General features: G+C 36.9%; 2 protein-coding genes across 5 annotated transcripts; one reads left to right on the forward strand and one right to left on the reverse strand.

Moving 5' to 3' along the window:
- The first annotated feature begins 461 nt into the window (after positions 1-461).
- LOC107585590 (sushi domain-containing protein 6-like) lies at positions 462-5,816 on the forward strand. The gene is made up of 5 exons (XM_016272672.1): positions 462-642; positions 1,529-1,622; positions 2,495-2,692; positions 3,250-3,391; positions 4,712-5,816. Exons 2-5 carry the CDS (start codon positions 1,529-1,531, stop codon positions 5,037-5,039), a joined length of 762 nt encoding a protein of 253 aa, XP_016128158.1. The 5' UTR covers positions 462-642; the 3' UTR covers positions 5,040-5,816.
- Positions 5,817-6,913: 1,097 nt separating this feature from the next.
- Positions 6,914-22,641, reverse strand: hif1al (hypoxia inducible factor 1 subunit alpha, like). 4 transcript variants are annotated; one of them, XM_016272675.1, is made up of 16 exons: positions 22,502-22,628; positions 16,798-16,879; positions 15,674-15,864; positions 15,004-15,155; positions 14,211-14,295; positions 13,975-14,087; positions 12,760-12,947; positions 11,793-11,899; positions 11,486-11,633; positions 10,006-10,235; positions 9,748-9,884; positions 9,570-9,665; positions 9,354-9,484; positions 8,620-8,731; positions 8,392-8,509; positions 6,914-8,301 (listed from the first exon to the last, which is right to left on the reverse strand). In XM_016272675.1, the coding sequence occupies exons 2-16, from the start codon at positions 16,800-16,802 to the stop codon at positions 8,222-8,224; spliced, it is 1,893 nt and encodes a 630-aa protein (XP_016128161.1). In that variant the 5' UTR covers positions 16,803-16,879; positions 22,502-22,628; the 3' UTR covers positions 6,914-8,221. The 4 variants fall into 4 exon arrangements, with proteins under 4 accessions (XP_016128161.1, XP_016128160.1, XP_016128159.1 ...); XM_016272674.1 differs by lacking the exon at positions 16,798-16,879 and having other exon boundaries at positions 15,004-15,152; positions 22,502-22,641; XM_016272673.1 differs by lacking the exon at positions 16,798-16,879 and having other exon boundaries at positions 22,502-22,641.
- Positions 22,642-22,994: the final 353 nt, after the last annotated feature.

Below are 22,994 nucleotides of genomic sequence, written 5' to 3' on the forward strand. Positions count from 1 at the left end.
ATATGTCAACGTCAGTCGGGATATCAAAACGATTAATATGAAAAATGTTAAAATGCGCCCCTATGATGGCCAGAAATGCAGTCTAGTTAGGCAGCTCACAAGCTTTTAAAACGCGGCCACCGTCAGTGCATATTATTGCTCTTTTTCCCTCACAGGCGGTGCATCCATCCTGTATTTTATCACTTCTGTTTTGTTTCTGTTTTCTGTGTCTTCCTCAGGTTTTATGCCAAATGGGGAAGCGGGTGCGCTATAGGTGTGGTCGTAAAAATATTTGTATAAATAATAAAACCACAGCCTACTGCTTTTCCACGAATTGCTTTCGGTTTCCAGAATATGATGGCCAAATGTGGGCGGTCCCTTCTCGTCGCTGTGGGGCGGGGCGCAGGCCGGCGACCAATCAGAGCTCGAGCTGCGCATGATAACTCAGCTGTGCGGTGAGTCATCTGACAGCTGCTGCTCTGGAATAGATGCACTTGTTGAATCAGGTCCCATTCAGTCGGGGGGCACAGGTTGTGTGCTAAGTCATCTGAAATCTTTGACGGATCCCTCGTAAATGAAAACACACTAAAGAAGCGACTGCGCTAGATCGATTTTATAACCTCACATCACCGCCAGCTGCATTGCCAGGTGAGTTTCGTTTTGGATCAGACTTTAACACAATACGATGCAACAATAGAGCTTTTGTGCACCTGTCTTCCTTTTCACAAACCTACAGTAAGCGTGTGAACAGTGCTATTAAATCACACATGGGTTTTGTACAATGTTCTAGTGAAGGGCAGTGAAGAACAGAATCAGCATTGTTATCAATGGCTTGATTAGTAGTGCAGAAGAATCAAAGATCAGTTCTCTTTTATCGTATATGTCAGTGCTGTTTCCCCTCATACCCATAACTAGCGGTTTAAATGCCAGTTAAAAGAAAAATGTCAAGTCAAGTCACCTTTATTTATATAGCGCTTTTAACAATACAGAGTGTCAAAGCAACTGTGCAGCATTAATTAGGAAAATAGTGTGTCAATAATGCAAAGTGACAATAGTAAACACTCATTTTTCAGTTAAAGGCAGTTGTGTGTAAATGTGTTTTAATGTAACACAGCAATTGCACATTTTAACTCCATACACCTTAAAAATAGTTCCCAAAGTGTAAACAAAGATTATTGGAGTGTTTGTTTTTCTACTTAAATATTTCAGGTTTAATACATTTTTTGCAATTGTTTGTCAAATTTACTAGCAATTTCTAAGAGAAAATAGTTTCTTCACCAATTTGTGACTGTTTGCAGATCAAAAAATGTTATTGTCACTGTCATATACACAAAAGTGCTGTAGAGAATTGCTATTTTTGTGACTGATAATGCTAATTATTATTTTTACATTTTTGTGTTCCATAACCATATGCCATATACAGAGGATTTTTGATCGTTTTTTCTGCTTTTAATAATAGAATACATAAAAAAAATGTTATGGATTAATTGCTTAATTAATACAAATATATTGAGACAATACAAACGAACTGCATTGTAAATCATAAATAATGTCTGCACAGCGATTGTCTATCTGGTCATGTGTGCGTACTGCCCTGAGCTGCGGGGCTCTCATGCTGGCTTCTCTACCAGACTTCACCACAGGTAAGACAATTTCCTTTCAGCAACCCACATCTTCCTCTTCCAGATAACCAGCCGCTAGCTTCCTCTCAAAGCCGCTAGTAAAGATCGTAAACTTATCATTTTGGCAGTAATCACTTATGAAACTTTATATAGGCACTTGTAGGCCAATCTATCTTGTTCAATCTATTAATTTATTCAAAAATGCATTAAAAATGCAATTACAGTGTCTTGAATACGTGTATTTTACAGTGAATTTGGATATTTTTGGGAGGTTCGAAATGTAAACCCTTCCTGATCATAATGAAGAAAATAAGATTCATTAAAAAAAATGGAAAAGTTATTAAAATGGCTTTAATTCTTAAAAAAATTATTAAACAGATAATCATATGAATTATAAATGGTTATAGTAATATTATTATAACTATTCATTATTAGAACAGCTAATATGTAATATACAATATTTGTTTTAATAATTTCATAATTCGTTTGTCAAAAAATGTTTCATTAGAAAAATATTTTAATAAAATTGCCTCACTACTTAAAACTGTTCTAGACGTTATGTGCAAAACTGTCATCATAATGAAGAAAAAGATGAATAATTACAAGTTATTGTAAAGAAAGCATGAATTATTATTAATATTATTTAGAATTATATAATATAATAATACTGTATCAACTATGAATACAATTATTTACACTACTTTCTTTGCTAATATTTGCCAAATATTTGCCATTTTAAAGTCATTTGGTGCAACCAACATGCAGAAAAAAATCAAAACGGGAAGTATAAAAGTTTTCAAAACCATTCGAAACCAACACAATACAAAGACTACATGTAGTAGTTGAATTTTATCTTATCAAGGTCATTTCTATTTTATCTTTCTGATTTCAAGGTAAGAACTGCTCCCACCCGCTCGTACCCGAGCATGGAGGTTTCCGCTGTGAACCCTCTCCCTGTCGTGGTTTCCCTCAAAAGAGCATCATTAGCTTTTTCTGTGAGCCCGGCTACATTCTACCCAAACGCCACCATCGGTCAAAGTGTCAGCATGGGGAATGGCGTCCAGCAATGCCCATCTGCATTCCCCAACCAGGTAAGAGAAAATAAAAAATTGGGTTTGCATTTTGAATACTTGACACAACCACCGCAATCCAGCCATTTACTGTCTTTCGAAGTAATAGACTGATGTGAAAGACTGAAAGTGGCGTATGCAGGCTTTCCATCTTGCATCAGACGTCCAATAGTTCTGCATTCTGAATGAAGAAAATGTGCTGGAGGAAGACATTGCAAAAGCAGAACCATTAATATAAATGACCTAAATAAGCTCCAGGCACCGGTAGTGAAGTAAACTCCTAACCTAAGGAGGGGGAAAAACCATGATGCTTGTCTGAGCTGAAACATGTCTTGAGAGGAAACCAACAGCTTGAGCAGGAAGTTAGCAAAGTCACTAAACTAACCAGTACTACTTTTTTCTGTGATGCACGTAAAGCCTTCGGAAAACGTTTGCATCATAGAATCCGAATCAAAGGATGTAAACCTCGCTCAACCGCTTAATCCAAAAGCCTGGCATCTGGCCTTGATTTGTACGTCAAGCTCTTTGACGGATGCCTTTAAATGGTTTGTGTGTGTGTTGTTTTTTTTGTTTAACAGAGGGTCATGCTGAACAAAAAGAAAACATAGTCAACTCTATCCCAAGTGTGGCTACGACTGCTATTGGTGTGTCCATCTTCCTTCTCACCACAACAGCCTGTTTGGTCATCAAATCCCGTCTATTCTCCTGTCGAACGCAACGGTATGAACTATAAAAAAAACACAATTGAAATGCACATGGTTACACAACTTTTCAAAAGTTTGGGGTCAATACTACATCAAAGTACTATTATTCCAGCGAGGACGCATGAAATGGATCAAAAGTGACAGTGAAGACATTTACAATGTTACTATTTCTATTTCAAATAAATGCTGTTCTTTTGAACTCTCTAATCATCAAAGAATCCTGAAAAAAATGGTTTCCACAAAAATAAGCAGCACAAGTCTTTTCAGCATTCATAAGAAATGTTTCTTGAGCACCAAAACAGCATATCAGAATGATTTCTGAAGGGTCATGTGACACTGAAGACTATCAAAGCTAATTCAACAGCCTGTTTGGTCATCAAATCCCATCTATTCTCCTGTCGAACGCAACGGTATGAACTATAAAAAAAACACAATTGAAATGCACATGGTTACACAACTTTTCAAAAGTTTGGGGTCAATACTACATCAAAGTACTTTTATTCCAGCGAGGACGCATGAAATGGATCAAAAGTGACAGTGAAGACATTTACAATGTTACTATTTCTATTTCAAATAAATGCTGTTCTTTTGAACTCTCTAATCATCAAAGAATCCTGAAAAAAATGGTTTCCACAAAAATAAGCAGCACAAGTCTTTTCAGCATTCATAAGAAATGTTTCTTGAGCACCAAAACAGCATATCAGAATGATTTCTGAAGGGTCATGTGACACTGAAGACTATCAAAGCTAATTTCCGTCACCATTTATACCTCACAATTGTGATTTTTTTTATTTTATTGGGATTGCAAGATATAAACTCATAATTGTGAGATATAAACTCAGAAATGCTAAATTTCAACTCAAGATGAAAAGTCTAAATTGTGAGATATAAACTTGTAATTGCAAGAAAAAAAGTAATTGCCAAATCCATGATCCATGGCAGAAAGAAGCTTGAATTTTTTTTCCTTGCTATTGCAAATTTATATCTCACAATTATGATTTTTTTCCCCCCTCTCAGAATTGCAAGATGTAAATAAAAAAATTGCAACTACTTTTTTTTCCTTGGAAGAAATAAGCTTCCATAGAAGACGAAAATAATGGCTGTTAAAAATGTAGCTAATAAATTCCATTTTAAAATATATTCAAATAGAAAACATTCATTTTAAATTGCAATAATGTTTCAAAATATTACTGTTTTCGCTGATTTTTGAGCAAACAATGAGCTTGATGAGCATAAGAGACTTCTTTACAAAACATACTTCCTTCAAAACCCACCCCAAACATTTGAATGGCAGCATATATCAGCATGACACTAACTGTTGTGTCTTTCTCATCAGGCGTTCCTCGGATCAGTTGGACCTTGTTGTAGATGGCTTACCTGTAGCTCTTCCCACGTACGAGGAGGCAATCTACAGCAGTTGGGGCCAACGACTCCCGCCATTCCGTGGACCCACTCAGCTCCTGCTGACCCAGGATGGATCCGAACACAGTCCGCTGACTTCGCTCATGTGCCCCGATTCGAATCACTGTACCGACACAGCCAATCAGAGCACAGAGACTCCACCGCCTCCTTACGAAGAGGTCCAATCACGATCTAGAGACACTGAGAACGACAGTGGCGAGCGGGCTTTGCAAAGTGCACTTTCTGTTGATAAAAACAACTAATTACTGGACGTTAATGAACTCACCCTTAGCTTTTTGATTGTTCGTTTTCTTGCACAGGAGTCCTTGTGACTTTTCTTTCTGCCTTTGATTGTGGATTCATCCTTCTTTGGCTTAAATACCAGTGAAGAACTGGTGTAGATGTTTCGCAGTGACCTTATTGGTCAGATACGTTTTGTTTTCCTGGGCAATGTGCTGCAATATTGATTATGTCAATGTTTTCACTGACCAGCTGGAGACGTGGATACCGTCTCCCCTCCATGAGGGGAAACAAGGTGTTTTAAGGGGACTTTTATGATTACTGAATGACTTTTATTTAATGATGTAGGTATTGCAGTCATTCCTGTAAGAATGAAATGCTGTGTAGTTACATTTTCAGAGTTATGACTTAAGATTAGCATGGAAAGAATATGATTTCACCTCATTCAGTGTTTCTCAGAGCATTTAGATTGACTGCATGTAATAGCTGGATTGGGATTGTGCCTGTTGACTGATGGATATAGTATATATGATTTAATTTTAATTCCTTCCACCTGAACAGATTTATCTATTGATAAATATTGCGTTAACATACAGAACAGGGGAACAGACTTGAAGTATGCTTGCTGAATGGGCTTTGAATGTTTTGTGTGGTATTATTTGTTAATCATTTTATGATATGTAACATTTACATCATATCTTGTATATAATTCTGCACAAATAGTATATGTAAAAGTAATAATAATACATTTTTAACTTTATGAATGGAATGTTTGCTATTAAAAAGGATTTTAAATCTTTCTATGGTTTGTGAGTGGTTTAACACATTTATTAAGAAACATTCTATTATATCACATTATGAGGTTATAAAACTCGCTAAAACTAACATTTCCAGTGGTTTACGTGTAATGGTGTGGTTGACAACAGCTCCAATACCGTGTTCAAGCTTGTTAACCGTTGTTTTCAATCTAGTTTGAGCAAAAAGATCAATGGTGGATTAAAAGACTCATAAGAGGATATCATGGGAAAAGTGTTATATTGAAACAGAAAGTAACAGAGAGAGGCCTACACACTTACATTTGACCTACATAAAGCCTCTGTGAATGTAATGCTAGTCTGGCTTCCTGATTCTGCACTAAAGGATGGCAAAATCTTCAAATGAGTTAAATATAGTAAAACCAGCTAGCTAGCTGGTTCAATTATTACAATCTGGAGCAACCTAAGGTGAAACTTATTCTTGCCCAATTGTTTATAGAACATTCTGCTATTATTTGGCGACTTTAGTACTCTGTCTGATAAGAAAAAAAGTGTAACTGTTTTACCTTGTGGACTAGAGACTTGGCAGCAGGCCTTATCTCCATCTTAAGGTCAAACGCAGTACTGCACACACGTGCAAGGGAAAGTTTTGTTTATTATTAATCATTAAAGATTGTTGGAATATAGTATGCTTTTTACTAAATAAGCAAAATAACACCGCAGTCTTTTATGTATTAACCACATGGTTTATAACAGACCGATTTTGACGTTGAAAAGTTCCGCATGGAAAGCGTTGGATAATGTCTATTACTATTGTTCATAATTCAGATTTCATATTAGATTGGATATTGACACAAACTATGCTTGGTTGCACTATGCTTTTTAATAAGCGTGCATTCTTCCCGCTGCGAGGTCTGGTGTTTTCGAATGCATAAACGCGTTCTGTGTGAACGGATCCTTACAAAACATGTTCCGTTTATCTATTTAGACACATTTTATTCAATTAATATTGAGTTGTGTGGCAAAACGTGAAAACAATGTGTGGAAAACAAGGAAAGCTTTTGATTATTCAATGAGGAAATGTGCTTGTGGATGTTTTGAAGTTTGTACATAAAAAAAAAAAGCACACAACACTTTTGGAATGCATTTAAAAGGTTTTATTTCTTTATCAGTCAATACAAGGTGTACGTACATTGGAAATAAATGATGCAAAAATACACAAAGTGATATACACAAAAGTCTAAGATATCTGAAGAACTGTGATCCATATGAGAAAGGCATGTCTTATTGGACACCATTTGAATAAGGCCCCTTGAGTCATGTCTGTACTAGCTACAGAAATCAAGGGAATATATCTGATTCACAGTCAAATGGAAAATAAAAAAAGCCTTTGCTGCATAAAAGATGATCAAGAAACATCAACAAATGACAAAACCAAAGACGATCGCTTGCTGCAAACGCTTTCAACCAACTGATTAGCACATTTGTTGTGTTAGCATCTCATCTTAGGATTCAAAAAGACATCAGACAAGGTTTTCGGTCAATACGACTGCGGCGTCAACACCATAGCCTCTTGAAATCCATTACAGATCATATTGGAGGTGACACAAGAACAGAAAACAGTAATATTTGTAGTTCAACACCAAAGACACAGAAGTGTAGATTCACTTACAAGTTGTAATTGCAAAAGTATATCAAATGCTTTATAAAAAGATGATCACCAATAGAGTATTTGTTGCATTTGTCAGCTATGGCCTCGGTGAATAATCTATGAACTCAAAAGCATGATCACATCCACTCAAAGTCAGCCCTTCACCGCTCTAACCCATGATTCTAGACAGAACCGCTGTAAGAAATCCTCTCGTCAAGCTTCTTTCTGATAAACTTACAGTCAAGTGAGGTTATGCTTGAAGTTATGAGATTATAGGTTTAGATTAAGGCTACAAGTGGTAGAACAACATGTTAACACTATTTCTAACATATCCTGACCAGAATATCTTCCATTTCGAACCTACTTTGACCGCCTTTGTGCTTTGGACGAATTCGGACTGAACGGCAGAAAACAAGGGGAGATCAGAGCACCATTTTTTATTTTTTTTGTGAAATGTCACAATCTACTGAATGACAAATCTGTTGAGAACTCATTACCAATCACTATATTATACTAATTCTACTAACTAAAGTCTATTTTCACTACGCTTGGTTATAATATTTGGGCAAAACCAAATTAAAATAATAATAATAATAAAAAAAAGAAAAATAGTTGACATATTGACATATGTAATGGACAGAGTGTCTAGGCCAATTGTCCTCCTGTGTTTTGTGCGTAAAAGGTCACTCTCTGAAATACATGTTACGTTGATACATGCGGAGCGTGAAGAGGGTTATTCGTAGCTCTCTTTGTTAACGGTCACTGTAATCATTGATGACTCGTCCACATTGTTTTTTCTTCAAGTAAGGGATGCCATTGTTTCAGCAATGGGTCTCTTTAAGTCAGGCGGGCGCGACAGGAAGGTGTCCCTCATGAGAGCTGTTAATGATAAAATAAAGTTAATGAGTTAGCTTTTATAAATTAATCTTATATTCAACAGGACAGGACTGTTTAAAATAAGCAGCGTACCTGCTGTATCGCACAATGCCTGCGCTCCGCCCAGCAGCGGGTCCCTGTCGGTCAAGAGCTGACTTCGCTTTTGAGGTGGTGGTTCAAATTCTTCCAAACCATCATCAGACAAGCTATTCTAAAAACACAAAACAAAATCACACTCTGAAACATATTGTCTACAACAAGTGTTTTTGTGTGAATGAAGCTAAAGAAGTAAAGGTAAAAAACAAAAACATTTTTCCTTACCAGTAATGTGTGGCTGAGCAGAAGCTGTTCCTCTATGCAGCCGCTCATTGGTTTCTTCTCCAATTTGGCAGCCAGAACAGGAATGTCCTCTTCCTCCTCGTCTTCCAAACATCTATTGTGGAGAAATACATTAAATACGCATCTTATACACTACCGTTCAAAAGTTTGGGACTTTTATTAGTTTCTTTTTACAGAAACTACTTTTATTTAGCAAGGATGCATTAAATTGATCAAAAACGAGAGTAGAGACATGCTATAAAAGAATTCCATTTCATATAAATATAATTTATCCGTCTAAATTTTGAACTTAATATTTATTTTAAAAAATCCTGAAAAAAAAAAACTGTATCAGTTTCCACAAAAATATTACGAAACAACTGTTTTCAACATTGATAATAATAATAAAAATGGACTTGAGCAGCAAATCAGCATATTAGAATGATTTCTGAAGGATCATGGGAAACTGAAGAATGGAGTAATGACTACTGAAAATTCAGCTTGGCATCACAGGAATAAATAACATTTTAAAATAGAAAACAGCTATTTTAAATTGTAATAATATTTCACAATATTACCATATTTTTTATCAAATAAATTCAGCCTTAGTATGCATAAGAGACTTCCTTTAACACATTAAAAATATCCTACCAATCCCAAACTTCTGAAAACTTCTGGTACATTCTACCAGATTAGACAAATATAAATATGCTGAAATCATCATTATGATTTTTCACCGTTTCCTTGAAGTCTTGGTCAGCATATCTGACGGTACAGCCATTTCACCCTGGGGCAGGAAGGTCAACTGGAAGTCATCATCCATGGAGATATATGGAGCCAACATGTCCAAATCAAGCTCATCCATAGCCTGTCAGAGAATGAAAGTGTTAAACATCCACGACTTATCTTCTGAGATGTTTGAAAAGAAATCTAAAAACCACTTTGAGAACTACCTCTGATTGTCCTTTCAGAGTTACGCTCTCCTCTGGTTTGAGGGCGAAGAACTTTTCCACCCCTTCCATCTCCATGGGCAGCTCTTCAGCGGGGCTCTGAAACAGACCCTTAAAATGTCAGATAAACCATTCAAAACATCAAAAATACCCAAACAAAAAACTAAACTCTCATACACACCGCAGCGGGTGGAGATTTGGTGGGCCTGTCGAATATTGGAGAAAGGAGCCGACGGAGTTCAGGCGTACAGAAGTCCTGAGGGCATTCTGGGACAGTGTTGGGACTAGATGGACGGCAGAAGGACAACTCCACACCGTCTGTGAATAATATAAAGCACTATTAGGATGACATTACAACTGTGCAAGAATGCACAACCAAATCGATTTTAAGACCAACAGCAAACATTCAAATTCTGTAGAAAAGCATGATTTTGAGCACCTGTTAGGGAAATGACAGCGTCTCCAGAATGAGGTGCCAGCTGCAGTAAGTCCTCTGGGTTCTCCTTCATCTGGAGGAAGAGTTTCGCAGTGCTGCTCTCCTCCTCCATATCCTCCTCCTCCTCCTCCTCCTCCTCCTCCTCCTTCAGCACGCTCAGCTTCTCAGCTCTGGGCTTTGGTTTCTCACAGGTCTGTTCTAATGAGAACACAACATCCGCCTCTTCTACACCACTGCCAGAGAGAGAGAGAGAGGGAGAAACATCAGTGTTTCCCCTGCCATTATTTACAGGACGGCATGTCATTTCAGTCTCTACGTTATGGTCGCGCTCTCTGCATCACACACATCGGAGTTAAATATGAATTCTGCGTGTCTCTGTGTTACTGAATGGCGCAGACGCGCGGTTTTGTGTAGTACTCGTACTGAAACGCTCGTGACGCTTCCGGTGATATTAACTTCTGTCGTCTCACTAATGAGGACATAAATACATGAACAACACCTCCAGAACTGCTCTGAGAGTCACTTCTTGAGCATTTGACCGTTTCATTTCAGTAAAACTATCATCATGTCATACACACACAGAAATGTAATGGTATTCACGGCAACCCGTCAAAATAAACGTTCGGTTTAATTCGAGGGCATTGGCAGAAATATATTACTGTTGTTGAGTAGAATGTACGTAACAGACCGCTACTACTACTACTACTAAAACCTTATTTTTAAGGAATAAGCATTCAATATTTTAATTGTAATATTAAATGACCTTTATTTTCCCAAAAATTTAATTTGTTTAATTTTCATTACTTAAAAGATAGATTAAATGAATGTGTTATGCCTTAAAACAAAATGTAAATACACAACACAGAATTTCAGAGCAAAAAAATCATAAGGTTATTGTAAGAATAAATGAAACTTGTTTTATGCTTTCAAATTAGACATGCTAAAACAGAATTTGGTTACAATAAAATATAAGGTTGAACAAATAAAACATTTCATAGGGCTCTAAACGTAATATTTGTTAAACTTTTAATAAATTGATGTTAAATTGTTGAAGTTTCATGATTTTAATTAATTAGACATGCTTTTTGATTAATAAAGAAAACAGGCTTTTGATTAAAAAAATGTAAATTAAACAATAAAAAGGGGCCCCCCCCCCCCCCAAAAAAGCCGTAAACCTAGGGGAAACACTGAACATCATTCACACCTGGGTTATTTTTGTCAACTGAAACTGAAACCATTAAAAACCATTTGTTTAGTAGAATATGAAAATTAGAACTGTTGCCTTGGGGACTAATTGAAAGAAAATTATTTAAAGTTACTAAGATGAAAAAATAAATACTTCACAAACATTGAATTCTTCTACAAACATATTAAAAATAAAATATTAATTAAAAAAAAAGTATAATAGTATATAAGCAATGAAATGATCTACTATACAATAGGGCACATGACACAGATGTTACACCAGGTCTGACTGAGCTACCTGAGGATAAAGTTGAGGCAGACCACAGCCTCGGGTTGAGAGGTCCTGCTGTTGTAGAGGACAGTGGCTTGAGTCTCAGTCCAGACAAATCCTCCATTCTTAGCCAGGAAGCGGTAATGGCTGGTGCACACCTGGCCCTTGGAGAACACTGCAAGTGCAAAGAAAAATATAAGGAAGGCGTTTAGCAGTGGTCAGAACACAACATCTTTATTGTTGACATTGTCATTTTCAACAAATGAAGTTGATCACTGGGTGGGTTATGGGTAAGACTGAATGTATTATGAAAAAAAGATGAACTTAAACTTACAGATGTGTAAACTCCTGGTCACATGATCAAAATCAAGGGCATGATAAAACTCATAGGCAGACCGGTCAATCAGATCATCGGGTTGGTATCCAATGAGCTCAGTGACTCTGTAAACACAGAAAGTGGTCAATAAATATTTCAAGTCTCCTAACTTTATTACTTATTTTAATACAATTTATTATAGTGATGCACCAAAATAATTTGTTACTGAAACCAAAGTGAAAGCTTTCATTTAGCAAAAAACGTGTGGTACAGATTTGATATATTGCTACTCTTGCACCACTTTGCATCATTAATTTATTCCACAAATGTTATTGCAGACATTGTCATAAGAGCAGTGTTCGGTGTTCAAGTGTTCTGACTGATTCAGGGAGGATTCAACACTGATTTCATTTCCTTTGCCATGCAGATGAAGGTTCAACGGCAATGAAGGAAACACTATTTTTAGTTCATATGAATTTGCATCCATTTAAAAAGCGGTTTATGGACATCTTCAGCATAAAATGTGATTGTTGTGTCTGATCCCAAGACTGAGATACTATAAATATACTGTGCCCTAAGTGCAAGCCAAGAGAAAAACACAGGAAACCCGAGTCACATGCTTTCTCACACCATGAATGAAATCTGTCTTCAGCTGTCACACGTACGCATTTCAAAAACATCCAGTGAGAATAAAACATCAGCAGCTACAATGCTCATTTAGGTTTGCAGATTGAGTGAGTAATGTTAGATTCACTTTTACATGTGTGGGTAGAAACCATGAGTAGGAAGGCGAATTTGGACGCTGTATATCGCTGCTTCAAAGAGGTGAACTGAGTGCACTCCTACACAGAGAAACTCAGCTGACCTGCTGCAGTTATCAGACACTGCACTGTCATGAGATTTATTTGATTTTTTACGACCTTGAGTGTGTGTTGTGTACTTCTAAGAAAACAAGCATGTATTATTTCATTTATATGCATCTTACCGTCCGTCACATTGTGTGAAACTTAAATCCATGTTATGGCGTGTGAGGAAAGTGTTGCTGTCTAGTGGGAATTCAACGCTGGAGGGGTGAGGAATGGGTTCGCACAGCAAAGTCAGGAAGCTGCCAGCAGGGGATGCATTCTCACTATCTCCGCTGAACGTCTGCATGTGTCCTGTGCAATGAAGGACCTGGGAGAAGAAATGGAAAAATGCTTTAAATGGAATTTTTATTAGAAAATAACAAAACTATAAAGTAATTCCAAAGTTACTGTACTTTAAATAAATATACAATGCAGTTTAGAAGTTGCATAAAAGGGTGATTTTATTTATATTTTATTCAGCAAGGATGCATTAAATTGATCAAAAATGACAGTAAAGACATTTATTATGTTACAAAAGAGTTCTATTTTAAATAAATGCTGTTCTTTTGAACTTTCTATTCATTAAAGAGTCCTTAATTATGTGGAAACTGTGATAAAAAATTTCAATACAGATAATAATAATAATGTTTCTTGAGCACCAAATCAGGATATTAGACTGATTTCTGAAGGATCATGTGACACTGAAGACTAGAGTAAATTATAATTATTACAATAGTTACTTTAAATTGTAATAATAATGTTTCACAATATTACGGTTCTACTATATATGAGTTCAGAGAGTTTACATCCTAATCAAAGTTTCAAACTGACTGTTTGTTCATTTCTCAACAAAAACCAGATGACCAAGATGAAAACACAATATTGTGTAACATGACGTGCGAAGCAAGAGGTCAAGCTGGACCAGTGCCCGAGTCCTGGCTTGGCACTGAATGTAGCTGGATGTTTGTCTTCACTGCAATGCACTCATGGGACTTGTCCCCATAGCTCAACAATGAGCCGGGCTGATGTGAAGCGGTAATGCTGATACTGTCCTACATACCCCTCAGAGCAATCTACACCCACTAAAGATGAGCTAACAGGTGCTGCGTGTGAAAATAGCTAAAGGAAGTTCAACACCAGTATTGATTAAACCTGGTCACGCCATTAAATGTTTTATGAAAACAAAACTAAAAAGCAGTGCACGTTGACACAATGGCACTTCTATGAGTTTGAATGTGGCTTGGGTCATTTACGCACCCTTTCTTTCTACAGTTTCCTGTCTAAAACACATTTAATAGTCCATAAATAATAATAATAAAAAAGTTATTTTTACATAATATTCACAGTTTGTGTACCTTCCAGGTTGCAGACTTGATATTAACTGTTCTTCCTGTGTGGGTGAGTGTGCTCTTCATCCGAAGAAAAAAATTATGTTCAGTCGAATTCTCTGTCTTTTTCTTTGAAAAGCCTGAATATGAAAAAAAATTCTCCTTGTCAGTCCTACACACGGCACATGAGACTCCAAAAAAATTCAATACACAGTACGTCACTGCATAGCAGCTCAATTCTAGCGAAAAGATCCTTTTATTACCAGGTCTTGTGGCAAGGATGTCTCGTAATTCTTCTTGGTCACAGGGATGAACAAATTCATACACGTTCTGTCCAAGCAGCTCCAGCTGTACAAAACCACATGAGAAAAAAATCAGCAATTTAAAAACATAATGACAATAGAGACAGTATAAAAAAAAAAATTACAATTATTTATTTAGCACATTAATTTATACAAAATGTCATACATGTGACCAACTTTTCTTTGCATTTATTTTTTCCACATTTACAGCATACTTAAAAACATTGTTTGGAATATGCATTGCACTGATGCACAGGAATAAGATCAGCTGAACATGTTTCAGCGTGAATAGTTGAACTATATAAATGCAACTCATTTAACGTAGGTCATGTGTATAAGATTTCATGGTTAAGAATGTGTGCATCGTGTCGTTTGCATGAATTATTATTGACATAAATCATGCTCCATACAAATCTGTTGGATTTCTGTACTGATTTCTTTCGTTCATTATTCAATGCTAACCTACATGAAACATTGTAATTCCCTCCTGGCAGAACACAGCTAAACAACACATTAGACTGCATGTGTCCCAAGGGGTCTGGATCTAGAATAGAGGGACCCCTATTCTAAGGGGTCTGGTCACACACGTAATGTGAACATTGTGCCTCACACCACAGCAGAGGAATCCAAAGTGGCACTATTCCTGGGCCACAAGCTGCTAGACTGCAGCCAACATTTCTGAAATTATCAATTTGGTGAACTTCACACAGTTTTGGTTTCATGTAGTACTTCAGTATACAGGGGTGGCACTTACCTGTGTTATGCCGATGTATTTGCTGACACTCTCTGAGAGGAAGACCATGTCCCCTTCCTCAGTCATCACCAGAATAAAGCCAGCCAGTGCCTGCTGATAAAAGGCATCAGTGGGATTCTCAGTTTCTTCAGTCAGTGTTTTGGTTGGCCCTGCTAGAGGTGACAAGAATTAAATATTAACATTAGTAAATATTAGCCAAAGAATATTATATAAGCCATGCTCCTATATAAGCTGTACACACTATCATTCAAAGGTTTGGGGTCAGTAAGATTTTTTACATTTTCATTCAGCAAGAATGCATTAAGTTAATCATAAGTGACAGTAAAGCCATTTAGAAATTATAATAGAGCATATATACATATATATATATATATATATATATATATACACACGCACAAACCAGGTTTATCCTAGTTGAATGTTAACCCAAGTTTAATGCCGTCTGGGACGTTTTTTCTTTTCACTTGTGCAATAGAGATGGATTTGCTCCAAAATACTGCAAACATCCCTCAACCTAACTATGAATGATTATATTTAGTTGCACTTATAACGTTTTGTTTTCTGCCTGCTGTCCACATCCCTATTAACGCAGACCTGTGACCCATTTTAGGTTTCTACCAACCGAGGACCACTGCTAGACCTCATACAGCTCGATTTCAGCAGAACCCACCTGATTGGATCAAGCGGTTCATGCGCAGATAGCTGAGCGTCACCCTCATGATGGCAGCTTTGTCCAGGTGGGAGGCGATACGTCGTGGAAGGGGTAATGAATGGGCCAGCTCGTAAAACACTTCAGTCTCCTGACTTCTCCTACAGCGTGCCGCGTCACGTGAACGCACCTTCCGCTGATCCAAACTGGGCCTAAATAAGGAAAAACAAGAAAAACAAACTTATTTAAAATGAACTCTGAATATCCAATTCTTAAACCGGAAGATAAAGAAGAAAATCAAGTTTCTTAGCATAAAGCTTTTTAAATTTGCAGTTTCCACCGTTTTTCTTCATCCAAAAATTAGCACAACAGAAAAAAACATTCAATTCTCTCCAACTCTTACATCTTGTTCTCTGTTCCTCCTCAATAAAACTGTCCCAGCTGTAATTGGTGTGTTCTGGTGCTCTGTGTACCCTAGTCTCGCCAAAAAGTGAGTCCCAGATAAACTTTTCAAAATGAAGGGAGGAAAGCCCTCACTCTGTGCCTTTCACTCTCACTCCCCTCCTCCACTGGCCTTAAGTATGTAGAAAAGGCTGTCCCACAGCCCTCCCCCCATGCTTCCTATCTGACAGAGACCCTCCCAGCCCTCGGTCTCTGACCTCCTTTTTGCTTTGAACAGGACTGAACTCTGCCGACACTGACATTCCAAAATGACACATCAAACAGTTGCCAAACTGTCAGCGCATACTTTTTTTTTGGCATAATAGACAAACAATCCCTTCATATATATATATATATATATATATATATAACATATTGGTGATTAGTTTCTTCTTTACTGATTCTTTGATTAATAGAAAGTTCAAAAGAACAGCATTTATTTGTAATAGAAATCTTAATATAAAATATCTAAACTGCCAATTTTGATCAATATAATGCATCAGTCCTCATTGAATAAAAGGTAAATTAATTAAAAATTAAAATTAAAAATGAATCCAAAACTAATCCATAGTCAAACATTTCCTTTAGATATACAGGTCTGGATTAACTTTCCTACTGTCAGAACATAATTAGCTCTCCTATCAGCATTGATTTATTGCGTTATTGTATTTCATGGTGCAATAAACAGGACAGAAATGCCGTACAGCATGTCTGCACAGGCTGGGCTCCAGCCACACGGTTTCAGTCGGCACGTAGTCTGTGGTCAGTCAAGTCAGGCTCTGTACACTTTGGTTAAAAAAAAAAAATCAATCAACACACAGGAATAAGTCTGTCTAAGGACTTGCACAGCCAGAATAAACAAACAGTCATGTATCACTGCCCTGGATCAAAACCTCTATTTGTAAGCACATGACTCTAATTTAACAACAGGGCATAAAACCAAGACAGCAATGTTGGTTTGTGAGAAAAGGAGCATTGAAGAACAGATCCGGTAATTTGGTCAACCATAATAATTCCATTTCACAGAAATATTATGCCAACTTCAAATATAAAACTAATCAGTAAACACTCAAATGAAGGCTAAAGTCCTAAAACAGAACAATCAATGGTAATCTGCCAAAGCTAACATGTGGTTTTATACATCTATAACAAACTTTACGAGCTGTCAATATTTTGCAGGTTTTTATTTTACACATAAAACTGATTTTTTTTTTGCAAGCAGCACCATATAGCAACAAAAGACGTCAACTAAAACAATAAAAAAATATTTTTGCTCTGAGTGATGAAAACTCAATTCAGATGATGATCCTTGTACAGTACATACAATCTTATCAAGATGGAAATCAGTTCGCCCGGGGGCTTGAAATTGGATGCTCCGTCTTGCTTCAGCTTGTCTATGACATTTAGGTTTTTGTTCTGACATAAAACGTGTTAAAGGTTAGTTCACCCAAAAATGAAAATGAAAATTCTGTCATTAATTACTCGCCCTCATGTCGTTTCAAACCCGTAAGACCTTCGTTCATCTTCGGAACACAAATGAAGATATTTTTGATGGAATCTGAGAGCTGTCTGACCCTGCATAGACAGCAACGCAACATGAAATGTACCCAAGTCCAGAAACGTAGCAAGGAGATCTGTAAAATAATCTTTTGAATGAAAACAACATATCCGCGTGACGCAGCTGACACAGAATTGCATACGCTGTTTACGTCCAGCAGATATTCTCCAAAATGACACCAGGGTGATGCGGAGGAGACGAATTGTTGAATAAAGTCGTTTTTTTCTTTTGCGCACAAAAAGTATTCTCGTAGCTTTGTATAATTGCGGATGAACCACTGACGTCACATGGATTATTTTATAGATCTCCTTGCTACGTTTCTGGGCTTGGGAACATTTCATTTGCGTTACTGTCTATGCAGGGTCAGACAGTTCTCAGATTCCATCAAAAATATCTTAATTTGTGTTCCGAAGATGACCGAAGGTCTTACGGGTTTGAAACGACATGAGGGTGAGTAATTAATGACATAATTTTCATTTTTGGGTGAACTAACCTTTAACACTTTTTATGTCAGAACAAAAAACTAAATGTCATAGACAAGCTGAAGCAAGACGGAGCATCCAATTTCAAGCCCCCAGGCGAGCGACCACATCAGATTACACAATAATCCAGTCTCAGCCAGTGGTCACAGCGGGACAAACTCGTACAGAATGACCATCACTGAAACCTACCATAACCCCTTCTAAAAATACACAGAAAGAGCACATCCATCACATTTATGATGACACTGGAGACTTATTTTAGGGCTGCACGATAAATCGCATGCATTTATCATGCGCATCTCATCAGTAAAGCCTGTTCTGTGATTAGTAGTAAATCTCCAGCACGTGCTTTCAGATTTACTACACAGAACCGTAGTTCACTGACAAGCTACGCAAACAGTTTTCATTATCTCATGCGATACATCGCTGATAATGAACACGATATTGCGTAGCTGCATACCCTTTTTAACAGATTATAGGATTTGCATATTCCGTTTTCTGACTTCTATTTTAAGTCCTCAAATTCATGAGATACACCTATTTTTGACAATCAATACTTAAAGGTGCAGTAGGAGATCTTGTAAAATACTAACTTTAGCCTTATAGCACTAAAAGCGAACGTCCAACCCTCCTTGCAATCGCCGTCCAAAGCCACGCACCCTGAACACATGAACGCACACACAGACGAGACGACCAGAGACAACATTACTACAATACATCATGTGTTATCAACCAGTGAGAAGACTTTATAGTACAGTTAGTAAAAGTACTATAATACCAGGAAGGAAGGTCAGATTGTTGATGTTTGCCTGCCATTCTCGCTCTGTCTGCGCAGCGTACGTGAACGTGCTGATGATGTATCCTGTCTGCGCGAACAGGGTGCGCAGAGGTATGCAAATACATATGTTGACAGGCAGGTAGGAAAGTCAACCAAAACGCTCGGTCCAAGCGTATATTATAATGTACATTATAATAATTTGTACATTATAATGTTGTGATTGCTCAATTTACTAGTAGCATTTAAAAAGACTTCAGTTTTATTAGGTTTTTATGTTTTAAATTATTTTTTAAAAACAATACTGAATGTAATAATTAAATATGAATAAATATTTTACATAATATTAAACAAAATTCTATGTACGCTACAATTCAAATTTTGTGGTCGGTACGATTACTCCAGCCTTCAGTGTCTCATGATTCTTCAGAAATCATTTTAATATGCTGAAATTTATAAGAAACATTTGCTATTATCAATACTGAAAAAGGTTTAGCTGCTTAATATCTTTGTGTAAGCAACAACATTTATTTGAAATAGAAATCTTTTGTAACATTACAGATGTTTTTACTTAAATTTTTGACCAATTTAATGCATCCATGCAGAATAAAAGTATTAGTTTTTTTGCAAAACTGACCCCAATGTTTTGAATGACCATGTAACGCAGTGAAAGTGACATCTTAAGGCCGGGACACACCAAGCCGACGGTCGGGGTAGTTTGTTTGGTGTGTTCCACTCGTCGGCTCTCGTCGGGGCCGTCGGTGCGAGTGAGAGCTCTGATTGAATGTTCAGTTTAGCGAACGAGTCAGTGCCCGAGAATTAAAGCGAAAGTGATGAAAACAAGCACGTAAATGAAGGCGGTACAGACAGAAGGCTGTTTAAATGTTACGTGATCTTTCCCAATCATTCTTATATGCGAATGTTTTCATAACAACATGAGCCGCTTAAAATTATTAAAGTTATCGACGTTACTGATATTCAAAATGGTAAGCAAGCACAGCTTTGTTTATGTTTCGTATATCTTTGTTTCGGTTTCTCCTTTTGAATGAATAATATATTGATAGCTGCTGATATAGACAGTTAATTCCTCTCACGCATGCGCAGATCGCACATGTTAGTTTGCCGTCGGCTGTAGTCTGTGCGGTGTGTTCGAGCGCAGCTTTTTGGTTCGACGCTGCCGACGTGAGGCGACAACACCGTCGGCTTTTGTCGCCGCTAGTTCTTTGAAGTCGGCTTGGTGTGTCCTGGCCTTTAATGACATTAAAAGCAGTGCACGCTCTCTCGTGCTAAAGCTGCTGTAAATAAAATCAGGAACACTGTGTCCTTCAGCTACGTCACAACAGTCATGCCCAACCCTTGTGCTGTTTGTACGGTTAGGGATTTACTGTGAGTGTTATTATGTATTCTGGTCAAATGTCAACACCCCATATCAATGTAGGTGGAACTGGAAGTGCAATACAACCCATCCCAGCCCATTCAGATGAACTCCTCTGAACCTCACGGTATAAAGGAGGAATGTTCGTGTCAAATGTTATACGGATTGATATGAAGCTGTATGACTTGTTATAGAGATTGATGCATGGCGTAAATGTCACTTTATGACTTCACGGAGTACTTTAAAAATCTCAACTTTTCCTTTAAAAGTAAAAAATTACTCATCCTTGCAAAGCAACAATATTATGTGTCCATACCATGTGTCCATATGCGGAACAGTCTTTGCTTCTCATTTAGGCTGTTTCAGGAACACGGTGTACTCTCTGCAAACTTGTGGTTGATATATGTAGTGAATTTGCAGCACGTTTACTTTTTCGTCAATCGTCAACCCTGTGGTTTTAGTCAAGCGCATCAGATGAATGCTATGGGAAGTTTGTTTTCTATAGGACTGATTTTTTGACTCTTGCATGCTTATGCAGCTCTGGGACTCTTTCCAACTGCTCTGCTGAGACACATGCAGTACCTCTAACTGGCTGAGCGAGCGAGGGTGTGTGAGAGGTTCAGCTAAATTCGTTTGCACGGTGACAGGAGGGGGAGACAATGGGGGCTCTGCCAATAGTAAGGTTGAACACAAGCAGTAGTCTCTCCTATATCAAGACAGCAGAGAACAAAATGTTCTCTGGTCTATTTACTTCATTCTGAAAGTGTGTACTTCATTTCCTTCAGATATGTGGGTTGATACAAAATACTTTTAGGAAGTTGGCATGTCTTGTGGTGTGATGTGTATTACTCATAATTTAAACAGCATTTTGATCATTCTTCTAGAACTAGTACACATAGCTTTCATGCGATTAATTGGTCTCACTTTATTTTAAGCGTCTTTAACCACTACGTACTAACATTTAATTGAAACAAACATATTCAGAATATATTAGGGTTTTCTTCCTTTTAAAAAAAATACCCGAATGTTATGTTTTTGTAATTAATTGCTGAACACATTAAGTACATTGTACCAAACAATTAATGTATTTTTGATGTACATAGCATAAATATTTTTACTTAAAAAAAATATGGCCATTAAAATGATTTAAAAAAAAAAATAATAAAAACTTTAAAAGAAATGATGAGCATTTACAAGACCTAAGACACACAATTTTCTTTAAATATTCACGTCGACATAAAATATGTTAATAAAATTATTTAAAGAAGACATAATGCTCTCAAAACAAAAGAAAGCTAGTTTATTATCAAATACATTAGGCTGCAATGTCAAAAACTTAAGGAACAATATATTTTGTGTAAAAGAGGAACAACAGAAGTTGCTGTTTTGGCAAAACACAAACCTTCCATTTTAAGCCCATCTAATTAAATATGCTTTTCAAGCATTATTTCACTCATATCATATACAGGGTGAATTCAAACAATTTTGCCATTTTGATAGTGGCACAATTTTCTGAATTCACCCTTTGTGTGTCCTTACTTCTGTGAAAGTGCTCTTTATCATATCTTATTTATCAGCCTACTGAATGTGAAAGTGTTAACCAGATTTCTTAATGAAACAATCATTATAAGCAAACAGTTAATGACATGGATTACGCAAGATTATAGTCATTTAGAACAAGGGTGCCACTACAGGACTTTATCATTACTCTGACTGTGTAAACAGGACACAAGAACACGGTCTTCACTTCAAGCTGTTTTATTGACCATGTGGTCCTAAAGACCACTTGGACCTGTTTTTGTTGTTTGAAGACGTTACTGTACAAAATCATAACTCTTAAGACTTCATAGCAGATGTTTATTATTTTAAATGCTGTATTTGGTAACTTAGCTGTGTACAATAAAACCGATAGCCTATTGTCTTTACAAATAACGTTATATGTAAAAGAACAAAAAAAGAACAAAAACAATCACTCCGGCCAAAACAACGGCAAAACCCTCTCAAGAGCTCATTTCAAGATAGATATGAAAAAGAAAACACGGACCTATTACTATGAGCTAAACCCAAGGCTAATATAGACCAATCACCAACTGCACGCTCATGAGGCCATAACGTACATACATCGACTGGAGGGTCTGGTTTACCCTTTTTATCGCTTATTATTAAACCCACACGACATAACTCACATATAAATGCTCTAGGAAAACAAACGCCTTACCTTTTCATCGCCGAGTTTACCATCTCTCTATTTAAATCACTGCAATCCGAGTTTTGAGTTTTATATTTGTAACGCTTGAATACACCGCAGACGCAACTGTCGTCCACAGCTTGTTTATCTCTGTTCTAAAGGGGCTCGACTGTAATCTTTGTATAAGGGCCGTGTGTCAAAATAAAAGTCACGGCGGGGATAGTCATTCATTCTAAACAAATATATACATCGACTCTACGAAATAATAAAACAATAAGACAAATAATAAAATAATACGATGTTCTATCTTCTTTAATTCAGAGTATCTATCTATCTATCTATCTATCTATCTATCTATCTATCTATCTATCTATCCCCCCACACACGTTATATATATATATATTTTAATTTTTAAAAATATTTTAGCTATATACATACATGTATATATATATGCTCTCTCTCGCTGTAGCTCTATAATCAAATGTAAATAAATAAATAACGTATAGTGCTTATAGATATCAAC

This window comes from Sinocyclocheilus grahami, unplaced genomic scaffold (assembly GCF_001515645.1).
Source record: "Sinocyclocheilus grahami isolate Dianchi unplaced genomic scaffold, SAMN03320097.WGS_v1.1 scaffold72.1, whole genome shotgun sequence".
In the NCBI taxonomy this organism is placed as follows: Eukaryota; Metazoa; Chordata; class Actinopteri; order Cypriniformes; family Cyprinidae; genus Sinocyclocheilus; species Sinocyclocheilus grahami.